Source organism: Thamnophis sirtalis, unplaced genomic scaffold (assembly GCF_051295495.1).
Source record: "Thamnophis sirtalis isolate CommonGarterSnake01/CBP01778 unplaced genomic scaffold, rThaSir2_p1.2 scaffold_4, whole genome shotgun sequence".
Classification (NCBI taxonomy): domain Eukaryota; kingdom Metazoa; phylum Chordata; class Lepidosauria; order Squamata; family Natricidae; genus Thamnophis; species Thamnophis sirtalis.
Window position 1 is genome coordinate 100,606,047 of NW_028261384.1, and position 18,477 is coordinate 100,624,523.

Here is an 18,477-nt window from a genome sequence, read left to right on the forward strand (position 1 = left end):
ACAAGCCTCTTTCACTAGCCAGATGCTCACTAATGACAGCTACTCTGCTGATTGGCCAGGCTGCCTCATGAATATTGATGGGAACGCATGATCCAAATGGCACAGCTGTGCAACCACCTGCCTTTGCCAGCTTAGCTTTCGAAGCTTCCAGAGAGTAGCTTGGAGCTTTTGGGAGACTTGATTTCCCATCTTGAAAACTCTGCACCAATCTTCTTGTCCTCTTTTGAGTGAAGTTCTCCTTTTCCAGTTAGGAGAGATGTAAAGAGATGATAACCAGAGGAGTCAATGCAATTTAAGCAGAGTTTTACTTTTATCCAAGTTCAGTTTTTATATTTATTTTCAGTATGAGATATTATATAAAATCAGACATATAAAAAGATGATTGCCTTTATTCAACTAGCAGTTGACTTGCTCCAAACTGTGTGGATTATTTCTTCTAGTACATGCTTCAAAATGAAATAACAAGTGATGGAGGCACATAAGGTAGTACTAATCTCAAGCTGCAAGTGTTAATGTTTATGTTTGACTATTCCCATTAGTTTTTTTTTAAAGCAGTTACGGTATACTATATAATGATCGCAAGTATAAATCTAACATAGCAAGGCAAAGACTCTGTTAGGAGGGCTGTGTTCAGTTTGATATTTTCTCCATCTGAGTTCTTGTCTAATGCAAGAAAGTGTAATACAGTGCAGCCCAGCTGTAGGTTATAGTTTAGAGTTTCTACTCCTCCCTGTTATCCAATGGCTCATAATGTCTCCAGGTTATCACAATGCAATGGAAGCCAGGAGAGAAGAGAGCCATATAGGTACTTTAAGAATGGGTTAGATGAATTCACATGTCCATTACTATTAAAGTGGGCCAATAAGTGGTGTAATTAGAACCTGCCTCTCAGAACACCAATTTTTTTAATGTCAAAGATGTTCAATACTTTCCTAATCTGTTGATTTTCATTTCAATCAGGATTGCACCCTCATAATGCTGCTTTGGAATCACAATGCTAATATCTTCCAGAAGCATTGGCCAGCTGCAGCTGTGTTATCTGATTTTAAAATAATGCTATATATGCTCTGTATTAAAGTCAGTGGAATTTTTCCCTTACAGTTGGGAGCTGGCTAGAGTCCCCCTATAAATAGTCTGAGCTAGCTAGAAAGTCTTTCTTTTTAATTTTTGCTCAGAGAAATGACAACATGACTCTACTGTGCTTGGACAAGGCTTTGTTAGCCTGACCTATCACAAAGAATCCTAGGAGCAAGGTTCAGTCATGCTGAGCTTCTGAAATGCTCATCCTTGGAATATGTCATTCAATATGCAAAAAAGAAAATCTCCAAGTCTTTTTAACTTCCAGTCATATACAAATTCTGGAAGTTTAAATTTTATCTCTCAGTAGCTGTGCAAACAAGCCCTGTTAAAATACCACTGACTGAACATATGCAGAATTATAATCTCTATTACTTTTAGAAATCACATAGTACAAATGTGTGGCATTTCATGAGTTAAAAAGAAAAAAAAAACCACAATTCCCTGCTGGAGTAAAAGCAATATCAACATCTGCATGCTTTATTTTTAGATTTAAGCTGATTTAATCTTCCTGCTGCCCTGGGATCCATTTATTAGGCTCCCTGCAAAGGACTAATGGCTTGGCAGTTCTTTTATTCATAATGAGTTCTTAGCTCAAGTGCTGGTCCATCTTTCCCCTTTTTAGGCCTTTACTTGATCATACGCAGTTCCAAATTTCAGAGGCAGAAAATGACAGCTTGGAGCCGAGAATCTTCTTTGAATCGTTGATTATGTAAGGAAAGAGGAAATAAGAATTGCACATGCTCAGGTGATTCTCAATTCAGCTGGGTTCTTCTAAGAGAAACTGTTGGAAGGATGCTCCATATCTGAAGGCCGGTGTGCTTCATTCATTCCTACTTCAAAAGGTGTACTTCCTACTTCATTGAAGAGTCGACTGCCTCTTCCTGACTGCTCATTCCAAACTATAATTTTCTGGGTGTGTTAAGATAACACCCCCAACACCCCCCCCCCCCCAATAACAAGCTGGTGGCTGGATCTAGTGTTGGAGACATGAACCTCTCCCCCAGCTTGTTTCTTTCTCTCTTTTTCCCCTGCTGTTGGCTGGATTTCTGACAGAGCATCATTAAGGCTCCCCAAGTCTCTCTGCCTTCTGCTCCATTCCAAGTTTCTCTTGGCAGTCGTTTGCCCTTTTGTTGTTGTTGTTGTTTTAAAATAGAGAAAGTGATTTCTGCTGCGCCTGCCAGCAGCCTGGAATTTCAGGGTGGTGATTAGGGGGGAGAAAGGGGGAAAAGAGAGGGAAAGAAGGAGGGAGGGAGGTTGAGTGCTGTGCTATAACAGGCTCATTAAGCTCAGGGTGGCAGGGTGGCAGCTGTGGATCGAGATGTGGGCAGCCATCTGAGACGCCGAGAGAAAAAGAGATGCGTCTCTCCATCAAGGCCTGGACATGAATCCTGTGCTTTGATGCTCTATGGGCAGCCCCTGCCAGGGAGTGAGGGAAACCCATAAGACTTGGTTTGAACCAAGATTTCAGTCAGAACTTTCCTGCACCAGAATCTGCCACAGCTCACCTGGGTTGTTATGTTTTCATTTGATGTTTTCTTTGACAACATTTTGTTTCATGTTTTGCCTTTTTGTAATATCAACCTCTGCTCTTTGGGTCTGAGATGCTAATGCAGTGCTGAGCCCAGCTGATAGCATCAAATGCATCCTTCTGAAAGTTTAGGTGCATCACAGAGGAATCTCTAAAAACGGTTACTCAGTTGCAACACAAAGGGGCAAATTAATAAATGCATCATTATAGAATAATTAATTCATATTTAATGTAAATAAGTCAAATAATTTTAGTTCTGGGTAAACTGGCATGTTTTTGGCATGCAACCCTACTTTAAAATAAAATTTGCTGGGAACACAGATACTTAAACCTTAAATGTGAATGTGGCACTTCCCCCCACAGAGGCCACTAAGGTTGCAAAATAATGAAGATTCCACTCAGCATGTGCAGAGTGCATTTCTTTCATGGCCAGATATATATAGTCTGGGACACAGAGAAAGAGTTTTCAAGCTCAGGAATATGCTTTTCAAAGAAAGATATTTTTATAGGTTTTTTAATGTGCTTTTGTAACTGGGATATACTGGTATATAGAAAATAGCTACCACAGTCCATTTTTATACTAAGAAATCCAAGCTCCAAATACTTGGAATGGTCTCTCAGAGACCCATTCCACTTTCAAGGGAAATTATCTATTCTTCAGTCATGTCCTAATATGTCATTATGTAATTTCCCAAGGAAATGAAATTCCCTTTCCAAATAGGTTGCAATTCTAGAAATAAAAATGTTAATTTATAAATTTTATTAATGATTAGTCTCTACTGAGGTCCTTCATTAAGGTTAAAAGTAGAATGTTGCCTTGAGGTGCCTTGAACGACCTTGCTGGATTATTGTAAGGATTACTAAACTGCTTTAAACGTGTTAATGTTTAATTGCAATCGAGATCAATAGACATACACAGGGTTATACTCTTTGGTGTTCTCATTTCCAGTCAGTAGCAACCAATTATAAGTTATATTGCATTGGAGAAACCTGGCAGATTATTTTACCAATAGGAGAACTAGACTTTACTTAACCCCATCAGTCAATATTCATCTGGAAGTTTGTGGACCAATTATCTGAATGGACATAGGTCTCCTTATATTAGTGAGAGAAACAAAGGCTACCAAACTGCCAGCTTGGTCTTGTTAAGATTCCTCTTATGCCAAGTATTCGTTCTGAAGCAGGAAAAAATTAGGGGCATAAGGCCTGGAAAGTATGTTTCTGCAATTTTTCTTGAAACTCTTTTCCTGTTGGATATCATTAACATATTTTGTAAAGAGAATCTTACTGGAGTTTGAGCATAGCTACTCTCATAGGGTGATCTCAAAGGGATTAAAATAGTCCATTGCAGTGTGTATATAAAATGGGGTGGGGTGGGACAAAGTGAGATGGCTTTAATTCTTGGCCAATTACATCCTTCCTGTTTTTTTGTCTTTGACAAAACAGAAATATAGAGAATAAAAGAAATCTGGACTCATTTCTCACATCAACCATGAACTTGCTTGATCAGGGTTGGAAAACCTGTGGCCCTTGGTCTAATTTCCAAAATCCATTATGAGTAATCAGTTCAGACCTCTGGCAATAGCCATCTGTCTCTCCCTGGCAACTGTCTAAGTGGGGAGAAAAAGGACAAGTGGGGAGGAGGGAATAACAAAAGTCAAAAGGGGAAAGGAAGGAAATTCCTTATCAGCTTTAGTCCTGGCAGAGTTCTGTAATTGGAAAGTGACTCTTAATCAAAATGGGTTTTCCATTTCCTCATCAGAGGCTTTAAGATGACAAGGCCATCAGGTTGGGGCAAAAATCTTGGTCCCAGACTCTATAGAATAATAAAGACCTCACCTCCAACTCATCAGGGTTGATTGGCTATGGTTTGATGTAAGAGAGATAATTTTAAGTTTACTCCAAAGTTACTCAATTACTAAAATAAGTTTCCTTCCCTTCCCACCATAGTTGCCCTTTTGCACTTGCAATATGAGAACAATAATCTAACTACCCTGTAAAACTGGTATAAGGATTAATTAATGAGAAGCACTTTGAAGGCTCTAATGGGCCCATGGAACCAAGCAAGGCTGCCATTCAAATCCAAGTTCTGACTTTGGAACCTGTGAGATATTTAAAGTACAGCTGTGCAAGTACAGCCAAAATGAAGAGGAAATGTTATTTTAAATGCTTTTTTTTCAGGGTTTGGAGAATGGAGATTGTTTGGAATCCTTTAAGCTAGAGTGTCAAACTGTCATGGCATCATCACATGATGTATTGTGACTTTGACAGCCCTGCTTTAAGCAACATCAAGACAGGTTATTCTTGCATTGAAAGGCATACTGAGGGACTGGGAGAGTATTAGATCCGACAGATCCATGACTCTCCACCAGCACATTTCCTTTGCCTTTTAGTGCCTTCCAGCATACTGAATTTGGAAGCTGAAAAGGAGGAGACAATGGGTGATATACTTTTCCTGTCCTAAGATCAGAATCCCTTGAAGTCAGATATTTTTTCTAGGGAAAATGCAAGAAAAATATATATGGGTGAAATCAATTGTATCCTTAAATATTCTTGAATATTATCAGAATGGAAATTGTGTAGAAGGCAGAATCCTGTGATCATCTACTTCCCTTTACTGGAAGCTATTGAGAATCAAGGCAGCTCAGCATTCATATTCTTTTATCACTTTGAGGCAGTCCTTTCCAACTGGGTGGCCTCCTGATGTGTCAGGACCAATACACCGGCAAGACACCAGTTGGAAAATGGGGAATGTAGCAGCATGTAGAGTGGAATATGGCATATTTGCACTGTATGCACAAGAAGATATTAACACATAGTTAGTTTATTTTGGAAATAGGAAATTTTGTTCCAAGTTGGAATAAACTGGGACAACTCCCCCATTTATTTCAGTGGTACCAGTGCAGGAAAACTTCTCAGGGCACCATGACCTTTATTTTTTCCTCTGCTGGGAACACAGTTGTGAAAGAGAGCAAACAATTTGTGGCAAGCAGTGATCCCTGCTTCCTATGAGCTGAGAGGTTCAAATATGTCTTCCCAATTAAAGCACATCTGTTCAAAATGAACTGGAGAGGGCTGCTGCTGGTAGAACTGCTGTCTCTTTAAAGAGCCCTTGTAGTGACTGATGAGGGTTAGAGAGAGAGAGTGAGAGAGAGAGAGAGCCCAGCAGGTCCTGATGAAACACTCATCGCACAGCTAGAAAATGACTGTAATTATGAGTTGGTCCCTGCAGAAGAATGAACTCCAAGTTTGCTAATAACCCCGCCAGGTGCTTTTCTCTCTCTCCATGCCCAAGTGGTCTCAGTGACAGCAAAATGTGGCTTGCAGAAAGTGCAGGCAAAGTCTTGTAATGCAGGGTAAGTCCATTTCAGCCATTCCTTTAGGAGAATGGAATAATTTGGCCCACAATGTCATGACTAGGTTTACATAACCAGAACTTAAGAATAATCGTAACATTTCAGACCCAAATAACAACCCAGCCCAGTGCTCTGTTTCTCAACTGACCAGACAAATGTCTCAGGTAAGACATAGACCCTTCTGGCGACATGGAGGATGTTGGCCAAGCATTTCATTCTCAAAGACACATTCTCATTGCATGTGTACAATATTTTTAACACTATAAAGACTTTTTATAGATGAATCTGCCTTAAAAAATTTTTTTACTAAACAAATGACCATAAAATATAATATCACTAGATTGCACAAGCTGATCATTCAATGATGGCTAACCCTAAAAACAATTATCTTTGATTTAGGACTAATTAATGATCAACGTTTTGATGGCACTGAAAAAAATGACTCACAACTGGTCTTTGCACTTATGACAGTTGCAGCATCCGCAAAACCTATGATGACAATTTGGGGGCTTCGCAACTGACACGTATTTATGAGACTTCTTGGCATTTTTAGCATGAAAAGTAAGATTGAAATTGCAAAGTATCTCACTCATCAGGACATACACTCTGACTTTTAATAGGCTTTCTACTTATTGTTCTGTTTGGGTCTACTTTACAGTAACTATCTAAATATATGACTACTTCGTAATTACAATATCTCCAAGGAACACTGGACATTTTATCTGAGGCTAACCTGGAGAAATATTTGTAAAACTATATGTCTATTCGAGTATTCTAGATTGTATTCTAGTATTACCTCTGTGTGTTTAAATTATAAATGCTGCTGCTTATTGCAAGTGTGATTCATCTCATGCACAAGAGAAAGGAGAAACCTCAATGCTGAAGTTACACACATTTTTAGAAAAAGTGCAGAGCAGAATAATAGTGATATGAGTGTCTATGGGATTCAAACTGTTGCAGGGAAGGGAAGAAATTAAGAGAACATAAGTATCACTTCATCTGAATCAAATATGGCAGTACATGGATTTAAGCATTACTTTCCAAACTCAGCCTCTGGGCATTTGTGAAGATTCTGAATCATCCAGGTCATAGTTGTCTCAAAGGTGCTTTTTTTCAAAAGGCAAATGGACTGTTTTTTCCTTGAAGAACAAAACATTTTTTGCTTCTCAACCAAGAAACCTAATCTGTTGTGAAAGGGGGAGGGGGGTGAAAGGATAGGTACTGATGGTAGAGACTGGATGGAGGGGGGATAGAAGGATAGTTTCTGACCTGATGGTGGTAGTTCCTATCATCCACCTATCATCCATCTATCCATGTGTCCATCTGTCTGTCTCTCTATCATTTCGCCATCCTCCTTCTATCTTTATCATTTATCTATCATCTATGTATGTCTGCTGATTAATACCATTGGTTAATATTTGAGTTTAACAAATATGCTTGAGCTGCTCCTTTCAGTGTCAACTGAGCCACTAAGAATGCAAATTTGCACATGGGCCAGGTACAAATTCGCCATGCATTTCAACTAACTTATGGGAACTATACTTAGTTTGCAGATTTTTGTTTTTTGTTTACTGTATTTGTTAACATAGAACTCAAAAATACAGTACTGTATTTAGTATTTGTTTGTTAATTATTTTCCAGGTACCACGATCCCTGGGGAGTGTTGAATTCCCCCCCCCCCCCAATTCTTTCCCAGTGGGAATTCAGATACCTTAGCTGAGCAGTTAGCTACTGCCATCTTGTGGCTTTCATGACCTATATACCTGGAATACAGAGGCAGGCCAGCTAGGGAGTTCTCTATGTGACAGATACTTTTCACTCCCATAACTGTGTTTTCCCCATTCAAATGCAGTTCAATAAAATGCATATTTCCAGATTCAAAATTAGACAGGGAAGGATCTATCCCCTTCATAATCTCAGTTGTCACAGAATAGCACCCATGGTTACTGCAACAAGGGGTTTCCAGAGTCCCCATTGTGCTAGACCCTGTGTTTCCAGACTGCAACTGCAGAGCTTTCTCTGTGTCCCCAGCTGAACTGCACAGTGTGCCTTCGTAAAACAAGAAAGACTACCATATATCTAGATGTAGGCAGGGAAAAATACCTAAGGCATCTGTAACCTATTCAGATCCTGCATTCATGCATAACAATGTGTTGACTTAGAGTTAGAATGGGAAAATTAGAGGTAACAGTGAAGAACAGTAGTGTCTTTGGGCACATAGTATATATCTTTTATTACCAAATACGTGCAGCTAATCTTTACCCATAATGGTTGGATTCCCACGCACAGTCTATGACTTCTAAACAAACTGGGAACCTCAAATTTCCAGTTTTAGAAAATAAACTTGATAGAAACTGGCTGAATTATATTTTGCATTCGGCCAGATTACTTTGGGGTTTCATTTGAATTTGGAATAAAAACAGAACACTTAACAAAATTATATTTTTGTCCAAGCATTTACTTATTTATTAATCTAGCAATTAAAAAAGAAGCAATGGATTGTCACATCCATTGATGATGTTTTCCTTCACTGTTTGCCTCAAATTGTATATACCACAGTTGGTTCAACCATCTTACCTTGAATTCGCAATTATGAGTTGCAGATCTGGAAGATCCATTAGATGACATAAAACAGGGGTCCCCAACCTGTGGGCCATGGACCACTACTGGGCTGTGGCCTATTCGCAACTGAGCTGCATGGTGGGACTACAGCATGCATATAGTTCCACTCACACCAATAGCAGGTGCTGGTGCTCACAGCCCCATTTGTGCAATTATTGGTATTGGTATTTATTCAATTTGTAAGCCGCCCTATTCCCCGAAGGGACTCAGGGCAGCTGAACAAAAACCAGGGGAAGGGGAAAAACAAATACAAAAAGTAAGACAAACAAGACAGTGATACAACAATTTAAAAAAGCACAGCAAGCACAGCAAATTTGAGTGGGGGGGGGGAACTCAACCCAGGCTTGCTGGGACAGCCAGGCCTTAACGACTGTCCGGAGGGCCTGAAGGGTGGCGAGGGTCCGAATCTCCATGGGGAACTCGTTCCAAAGGGCTGGAGCAGCCACAGAGAAGGCCCTCCTCCGAGTGGTCGACAGCCGGCATTGGCCGGCAGATGGAATTCGGAGGAAGCCTAATCTTTGGGATATAATGGGTCTATGGGAAGTAATTGGCAGGAGGTGGTCTCTCAAGTACCCAGGTCCAATACCATGTAGGGCTTTATAAGTAATAACTAGCACCTTGAAGCGTATCCGGAGACCAATAGGCAACCAGTGCAGCTCGCGGAGGATAGATGTGACGTGGGTGTACTGTGGCGCACCCACAATCGCTCATGCAGCTGCATTCTGGACCAGCTGAAGTCTCCGAACACTCTTCAAGGGCTGCCCCATGTAGAGCGCATTGCAGTAGTCCAGTCTTGAGTTCACAAGGGCATGAGTGACTGTTGTAAGATCCTCCCGGTTCAGGTAGGGACGCAATTGGTGCACCAGGCGAACCTGGGCAAATGCCCCCCTGGTCACAGCCGACAAATGTGATCTAAGGTCAGCTGTGGGTCCAGGAGGACTCCCAAATTGCGAACCCTGTCTGAGGGGCGTATAATTTCACCCCCCAGCCTGAGAGATGGAATACCTTGCCAATTTGTGGGAGGAAAAAACACAAGTCACTCGGTCTTGTCAGGGTTGAGAGCCAGCTTGTTAACCCCCATCCAGACCCTCACATCCTCCAGGCACTTACACATCACGTCAACTGCTTCACTGAGCTGGCACGGGGCGGACAGATACAATTGAGTATCATCCGCATACTGGTGGTATTTTATCCCGTGCCGTCAGATGATCTCTCCCAGCGGCTTCATGTAAATGTTAAACAGGAGGGGGGACAGGACCGACCCCTGCGGCACCCCATAGTTAAAGGGCCTAGGGGTCGACCTCTGTCCTCCAACCAACACTGACTGCGACCTGCCCAAGAGGTAGGAGAACCACTGAAAAACGGTGCCTCCCACCCCCACCTCTTGCAACCGCCGCAGAAGGATACCATGGTCGATGGTATCGAAGGCCGCTAAGAGGTCCAGGAGCACCAGAACGGAGGCCTGGCTCCCGTCTCTGGGTCTCCAGAGATCATCGGTCACTGCGACCAAAGCAGTTTCCGTGCTGTAGCCAGGCCTGAAACCAGATTGGAAGGCGTCTAGATAATCGACTTCTTCCAAGGACCGCCAGAGCTGAGAGGCCACCACTTTCTCAACAACCTTCCCAACAAAGGGGAGGTTGGAGACTGGACAGTAGTTATTTAAAACGGCTGGACCCAAGGACGGTCTCTTCAGTAGGGGTCTCACCACCGCCTCCTTTAAGGGGGAGGGGGGAAAGGACCCTTCCCGGAGAAACACGATCGCTATCACCTGATCCAGCCCCGTGTCACCTTCCTGCTGTTCGCAACCAGCCAGGAGGGACATGGGTCCAGTACACATGTGGAGGCACTCACTGCTCCAATGGCCTTGTCCACTTCCTCAAGAGTAACAGACTGGAAATCAATCCAACGATGTCACTCAAGACCCTCCCCGTTACCTCGGCTGGCTCTGCGCAATTGGAATCCAGGTTTGCCCGAAGCTGAGCCACTTTATCCGCGAGAAATCTCCTCAGATTTCCTCAGGCTCCTCAGCCTTACCTTGTAAAGGAGTGCCCGAATCCCTCCCTTTAAGGAGGGAATGGGCTATCCTAAACAAGGCGGCTGGGCGAGACTCAGCAGAAGCTATCAGAGCGGCAATATGAGTTCTTTTTGACGTCCGAATTGCCCGGAGGTAGGCTCTGATGCAGGATTTTAATAGTGCTCAGTCTGACTCGGACTTACTGGATCTCCAGTGGCACTCTAGGCGTCTCTTTTGGCGCTTCATCTCCCGGAGTTCCTCAGTAAACCAAGGAGCCCTCCTGGATCCACTGCCTCGGATCGGCCGTAAAGGCGCAATCTGGTTAAGGGCCCCTGCCGCCACCGAGTTCCAAGCAGCGACCAGCGTCCCAACCGGATCGCAGGCGAGAGTATCAGGTATAACACCAAGCGCCGTCTGAAAGCCCATAGGGTCCATAAGGCGCCTGGGGTGGAACCACCTAATTGGTTCCTCCTCCCTACAGTGGGGGATCGGCCTCCGAAAGTCAAGCCTCAGTAGGCAGTGGTCCAACCATGACAGGGGCAAGATCTCAATACCCCTCAGACCAAGATTGCAATTCCACTGCTCCGAGAGGAATACGAGGTGAAGCGTGTGACCCGCTGAGTGAGTCGGATCCCGAATTACTTGGGTCAAGCCCATGGCTGTCATGGAAGCCATCAACTCCTGCACCCCATCAGAGTGCTCACCGAGCAAAGGCAAGTTGAAATCCCCCAGCACCATAAGCCTGGGGAACTCAACTGCCAGCTCGGCTACTGACTCGAGGAGCGAGGGGAGAGCTGCTGCAACGCTGTTGGAAGGCAGGTACGTTAGCAGCAAGCCCACTTGACCCCCAGGGTCCAACCTCACCAGCAAGGACTCACACCCGACAAGCTCCGGAGCAGGGATCCTACGAGGAACTAAAGACTCTCGGATAACCACGGCCACTCCCCCACCCCTTTTCTGGGGTCGCGGCTGGTGAAGCATCTGAAAACCCTCTGGGCACATCTCGGTGAGGGGGACTCCTCCCTCCGGGCCCAGCCAGGTTTCAGTAATACATGCCAGGTCTGCCCCCTCGTCTAAAATTAAGTCCCAGACGAGGGGAGCCTTGTGAACCACAGACCTGGCATTTAGCAACAGCAGTCTGAGACCAGGGCCCTGACTACTCGCGCCATCTGGCCTTGGAGTGGGACTAATAGGGCCGGAAGGAGGGATCTCTGTAACATAGCGAACCCTCCTTTCCCGGTAATGGCTTGCCCCAAAGTCCCCGCCATATTTGCCCCTCCCAGTTAAGACCGTAATGCTCCGGCCCACTCCCGTGTCCATAGGCCCCCCCACCCTCCCCCAGGGCTATCGACATCCCTGGCAAGCCCTTCAAACCATACATTCTAAGGCTGGGGATTAAACCAGCCCCCCCTAACACTTCTGCAAAGCACTCAGTGTAGGAAGTACCCGGTTGTAGTCCCAGCCTTCTCAAACGTACTCACTCATCCAAACTAAACACTCCCCCACAACAATTTAAAAAACACAAATATAGCTATATGATAAAAGTGGGTACATACATACATACATCACAGTCACACCTCAAGCACTCACCATACATTAAAATGCACGGAGCACTGCGATAGTGCGATATCAAACAATGATGTAAAAGTGGAGAGAGAAGTGCTCTGCTCTTCCCTCTCCTCTATGTCCCGGAGCGACGTCCACGGCTACCAGACCAAAAGTCGATAGTGTACAGGGTAGCCGTACTTGGGAAAGGGTAAGGCATGAAAGTCTGATGTTCACAAGTAGCAACCGGTCAGTTTCACCCCTCTTAGAGTCCAAAAGAAGGTCAGCACACCACATGCACAAAAGTTTCTTTCCTGATATTAAGTCTGGGGGGCCAAAGTCTGAAACTGGCCTGAGCCGCTCTAGGCGGGGAGGGGGGGGGGAGAGAGCACTGATTTTTCCGAAACCAAGTCCTCGCCCTTGCAGCCGCCATCCTCTATCGCTCCTAATCCCAACCCACCCCCAACCCTACTCCTAAACCTAATCACTAATCTAAACTAATCTAACACTAACCTAACACTAACCTACACCCTAACCCCACCCAATCTTAGCCCAACACCAGCCTAATCTAATACTAATCCTACATTAACCCAGCCCTAGCCCAGCCCTAACTCCATCTCAAGCCCCGACCCTAGCCCTAATCCCTGCCATTCAGTCCCTCCCGCCCCCCCCCCCCCGGGTGCAACCAGCCGTTGCCCTCGTAACTATTTCTAAACTATATCTAACTATCTAACTATACCTATGCCTATAACTAACTATATCTATCTCTTATCTAAACCTATCTAATTAACCAGAGCAATGGCAGGCGGCAGGTGGGCGTGGGAGAGCAGATGTTACAGGCAGGACATCGTACACAGGCCAGGTAGAGAAGAGACAGAGTGGCTAGGGAGATGGTAAAGGCTTCCTGATGGCTAGGGAGGGAGACAAAGGAGTAATGCCTGGAGGCGGCTATGATGACACGGAGGCCAGAAGTTGGGGAAAAAAAGGGGGGGCAATTAGCGCAACAAAGGCTTCTCCCTTGCATGAGTGGAGTTGCATGTGCATGCATGCTGGACCACTACTAATGCAGCCCAGTTCCCCTCTCCTCCTCCAGCCGAGCCACCAAGCTACCTGTTCCCAATGCTCCAAAAGCAGAGATGTGAGAGCAGAAGTTGAGGGGATGAGTGCACCCTGCTCAGCTTCGCTGATTCACGGAGGCTGCTTGCAGAAGACACCCAATCTACTTTTGAAGGGTCAGGCAGCCTCAGTGAATCTCAAGGAAGATGAGACCACGCTCCTAGACACTTCTCTGTGCCAAAAGCTTTTATAAATGGATGAAAGGCTTTGAGGGAGCAATTTTGTGCTACTTCAGGTCTTCTGTCCCTTTGCAAAACTTTTGGCATGGAGAAGCCTGAAGGAGCTGAGACCACCCCAAAGAGAAGACCCCAAAGCCTTCTCTCTCATGCAAATGGAACTGTGTGCCAGCCCCCGCTCATGCAGCTCTGTTCCCCTTTACCTCCACAGCCAAGCCACCAGACTACAAAGATGGGGAACTGCTGACATAAAAGATATACAGAAAAAGTCAACTCTTTGCTTCCATCTAGTGATGATTCAGATTTTTACAGCCCACTTCTGCTAGGCCTGAGGGTTTGATCTGCTTGGGTGGACATCAGAAGTAACCATGTCTGCTGGAGAGAGAAAAAATATCTCTTTGGATATGTATGTATATATGAGAGAAAGCATGATGTATGTGCATAAATTCTGGTTGGCCAATCAGCTGTTCTAGCGGTGGGGATCGCCGCCACCTATCGCCACCCATTCACCGCCGTCTGTTTGCCATGTTTGCCGTGATAGGTGGCAAATGGGTGGTGGTAAATGGGCAGCAGTGATCCCCGCTGCCTACAATAGATGATCAGTGCTGCACCAACCCCCTCCCCCCACCGCAATATTTGCTCTATAAGATGCACAGACATTTCCACCCACTTTTTTGGGGGGAGGGAGGAAGGTGCGTCTTATAGTCTTATAGAATTTACCAGCTATGGTCACATTCTGAAATTCCTTATCAAGAGAGATTGATTTTCTTTATTTCAGTATTTTTTCAAACCTGGCAGGTTTAAGACATGTGGACCTTAGCTCCTAGAATTCTCCAGCCAGCATGAAATACATAAAATTCATATATAAAATTCCAAAGTATGCTGCTAGGGAATTGTGGACATTGAAATTGACTTATCTTAAAGTTTCCAAGTTTGAAAAATACTTCACTTTTATATAAATTGATGTTTCACCCATTTAATTCCTTTATTTTTTCTGCTGTGCTATGTTTGTAACTTGCATTTTAATGTTAATATTATTTTAACTATGCTCCCATTTTATTTTTATCTATAGTTAAATTATTTAAATTATTTAAAAATTAAAATTTAAAATCATTTTTTAATGTTACACTTTTATTTTGAATTTTATTGTTGTTATCTTAGATACATTTATAGAAAGATAGGAGTGTAAAACTGAATAATAAACTGCATAAGGACTAACAACATTTTAAAAAAATAGTTAAAGAACTGTGTATTATCAACAATTACATCCAATTTTACGAGCAGGAAAACGTTGACTAAAGTTTTATTCTAAAGATTCTGTTGAATTTTTTTAAAACCAAACATACAACCAAGCAGATTGCCTTTAAACTTTTTTTGTACTGATATTGATTGAAAATGACCCTGAACATTTCTCTGATCTGAATTAAATTTCTTCCTTTTCAGCCATTTTATTTGGGTATTTTATTCTAATAATTATATTTACTGCTGGTGTGTTGTGGCCCTTGGCTACAATAAAAATTGACCAGCTGATTAAAAAGCAACACTTCAGCATAATAAACACATTCCAGTCAGAAAGTGACAGTAGTATTTATTCTGGAATATCAGCAAGATATACTTTATTATTTTTGATAGTTCTGAGAAAACATACTCTTCCTTCCAAAATGATCATGACAAATCAGAAGTACAGTAAACAGCCTGATGACTGTAGCTTGTGAATAAAATTCCAGGAGAATGAAAAAACACAACAGCTAAAGTTTAGGGGACCAAAGTGCTATATTTCTATATAAAGGGGGACAAAGGGGGATGATGGACTCAACTTCAGCAGGTGTGCATCTGTTTCTTATGAATAGCCAAGAAGTCCCAGTAATTATCTTCATCATGATGTCAAAGCAAAGAGATATGCACATAATCTAGGAATAAATGTAAAATCAATTTGAATATTCATTTGAGAAGAACAAAAGGATATGAAAAACGAATTCCTAACAGGTATGAATGGTCTTTCTCATACATTTATCCCATGACTAGTTAATGTTCACCCTGCATAAGTTTCTAACCCACATAGATCTGTTGTTTTTATGGAAAAAATATATCTATTTTTAAATATGTTTAGTGAAGGAACAACAGAACCTTGTTTTTAAAAAATAGACTAGCCCTTTCTTCATAAAAAATGTTTATCTAAACATGAAAGGGAACTGCATACTAACAGTTATTTGTTATCGGTTTGATAGAAAATCACTGATTTTCTGAAAAGGGATTTTACTTAGCCTTGCTAGTTAATAGTTTCATTACCTTCTGCAGCTGGTGGGCAATTTTGCTAACTGCCCAGACCTTCTATACCCAATTTCTGGTTGCCGTAAACCTTGGATAAAATCTGGACTTCGTGGTCAGTCAGGACCTTTTTGTTTTGTATTTTAATGGCAGTTGAGGAGACGAGCATTGTTGTTATGGGTGAGCCAGTCCCAATATTGCACAGATTCTCTATGGTCATTCACCAGGTCTGCTGGAGATGTGGCGAAAGATCTAAAGTAAAATCTTGCATCTCCTTCATCCACTTGTGCTGGATGCTTATGTTCAGCTGATTCCTCTAGAACATTTTTATTGCATGCACAGATTCTGATCAAACTTTCCCATGTAGATGTAAATATAATTCTGAATATTGTAACATCCTCTCTGAAGTATAGACTGGCATGTCTGGAATGGTGGCTAAACCTTTCACTTTAGATGCCCATCCATAGTCACCCAGCTCTGTCCCATTTTACATTAAAAATGAAGTTGGGGGGAGGGGTTCTTTTGGCAAGTGACTCTTAAGTGTAAGAGGAAATGAAACTGGAGAATTCACAAATTGTTGACCTTAAATTGTAAGCACAGAACCATTCACAGGCCTCATTGTTGATAATCTCTAAAATTTGGTGATGGGGGCAGTGCAAAGCATGTATCAACATTATTTTCTGCCATCTATAGCAGGGGTCCCCAACCCCCAGGCCGTGGCCCACTACTGGGCCTTAAGCCATTCTGAACTAGGCCAAAGAAATGACAGGCAAGCACATGTGCACGCTCCATTTGCTTGAGCTTTGAGCATGCGTGCCCACCACTCACATAAATGGAGTTGTGTGTGCGCACATGCTTACCGGCTGCTCATGAGGAATCATTCCCTCTCCCCTTCCTGCTGGTCTGCAAAGCTGGAAAGATTGGGGAAACTGATCCATAGGACAGAAATAATGTACGTGAAAGCAGATATGAGGTAGACTCCTAAGGTAGTGATGTGAATTCTTAGGCTAGCAAATTGAGAACAGGGAGAAGAACTCATAATGTTATGCCCAATAGTCAATTCTACAGAACCTGTCCAGGAACATCACAGATCCCAATTGCCAGTATTAATTATAGCAGTGTTTTTCAACCACTGTGCCGTGGCACACTAGTGTGCCGTGACATAGTGTAAGGTGTGCCGTGGGAAAATTACTTTATATATAGTCAATATAGGCACAGAGTTAATTTTTTTTAACATTTTCTAATGGTGGTGTGCCTCGTGATTTTTTTCATGAAAAAAGTGTGCCTTTGCACAAAAAAGGTTGAAAAACACTGAATTATAGTATCCCCTGTCACAGCATATTCAATAACATTTTTAATGGACCTTTGAAACACAGTGGACTGCTATTCTTTATGCCTCCCTATTTTTTTTAAAAGAATTATTGCAGAGTCAATTATTCTGTCTTCAGGCCACAAAAATGCAACAAACCAATGTAAGATAAAAACAAAAGGCACATGGTTATGTCACAATGCAAATCCTGCCTTTGTGAACTTGTATCCCAACATCTGACATGACTCGTGTTTTGTTTCTTGCCCTCTTCCATCCTCGGTGGACACTGATACTTCAGTGTCTCTTGGGACTTACTAGATTCTTTTCAGGTCTATCTCAATACTCAATGCTTTCTCCAAACATGGGGACTTTCTGACTCACTTCTGCAAAGAAAAGAGGCCAGAAGATGGAGCCAGAGACAATATTCCTCCTGGTTTAATTCAAACTGAAACTGAAAAACACTAAGAGGTTATGGCTTTTCCATGTTCAGATTCTGGCCTTCCCTCCCGGACTGGATAAAATTGTTCTTAATAATGCAACGCCAGAGAAGTCGAAGTTCAACTGAATTGTAGCTCACTAAAATTTAGGTCCAGAATTTCTTTTCAGTGCCAAGATCTGGAACTGGATTGTGCAATACAGTAAGGGTGAGTATGCTTCTGAGCATGGATAACATTCTTTCTTATCTATCAGCCTTTCCAGAATATCTGGAATTATGGCCTGAGCTGCCACTTCAGGGTAATCTTCAGCACTTGGTAAGTATACAATCCCCCTTCTAATCATGACTTAAGAGCTGTCTCTTTTGTAAAGCAATTGTAGACATATCTGAATTTCCTAAGAAGACATATGTGATTAGGAATGTGATCAATCATTTATATTGAGCCAGTTTCTATTAGTGAAAATAGAGGCAAGCTTTTAGATTTACATGGTGCTCTTCACTAGGCCTGATTAATCAGGGTCAGTTCTTTAGTTGACAATCAATTTGCCCCTTCTAAGTAGAACAAGTCTTTTTAAAAAGAAAGAAAGTGTTTTCTCTAAGTAGAGGAAGACAATGTTATTGTAACGCTCCACAGTATCTAAGGAATCTTGAAACCAGATTGTAGACAGAAAACAGATGTATAACTGGCTAGCCTTAATTCATTAATTCCTTATCAAATGTCCACCATTCTAGGCCACTTCTTTTCTCTGGGTCATGTTTCTTACAAACATGGTTTACTATTAGCACCACCTCTTGGTAGTTATTAAAACATTATACTATGTCTTTCAAGTCTCTTAAACGCTGTTCACTTTACTGTAAAGTACCTGAGGGAAGACTGAAAGCTGATGAAGCATTAATAGCTTTGGCAAGAGAATGTTTAGTAACCAGCTGAAGACAGAGGCATACTATTTACATTGCTGATACCAGAATGCAGAGGGAAAGCCCAAGTAGCTAACCTAATCATTCCTGTATGTTCTACTGTCTCCCT

General features: G+C 42.6%; 2 protein-coding genes across 2 annotated transcripts in view; one reads left to right on the forward strand and one right to left on the reverse strand.

The window, feature by feature from the left end:
- SNX11 (sorting nexin 11) overlaps nucleotides 1-18,477 on the forward strand; it is a 45,997-nt gene that overhangs the window by 22,824 nt on the left and 4,696 nt on the right. The window contains exon 7 of the mRNA XM_087713592.1: nucleotides 17,705-17,766. Within this exon, the coding sequence (XP_087569718.1) occupies nucleotides 17,705-17,735 (31 nt within the window). The 3' untranslated portion in view covers nucleotides 17,736-17,766. The remainder of the gene's footprint in view (nucleotides 1-17,704; nucleotides 17,767-18,477) is intronic.
- Nucleotides 14,400-18,477, reverse strand: part of SKAP1 (src kinase associated phosphoprotein 1) — a 452,203-nt gene continuing 448,125 nt past the window's right edge. Inside the window, exon 12 of the mRNA XM_087713590.1 lies at nucleotides 14,400-15,347. The gene's annotated coding sequence lies outside the window, so the exon portion shown is untranslated. The remainder of the gene's footprint in view (nucleotides 15,348-18,477) is intronic.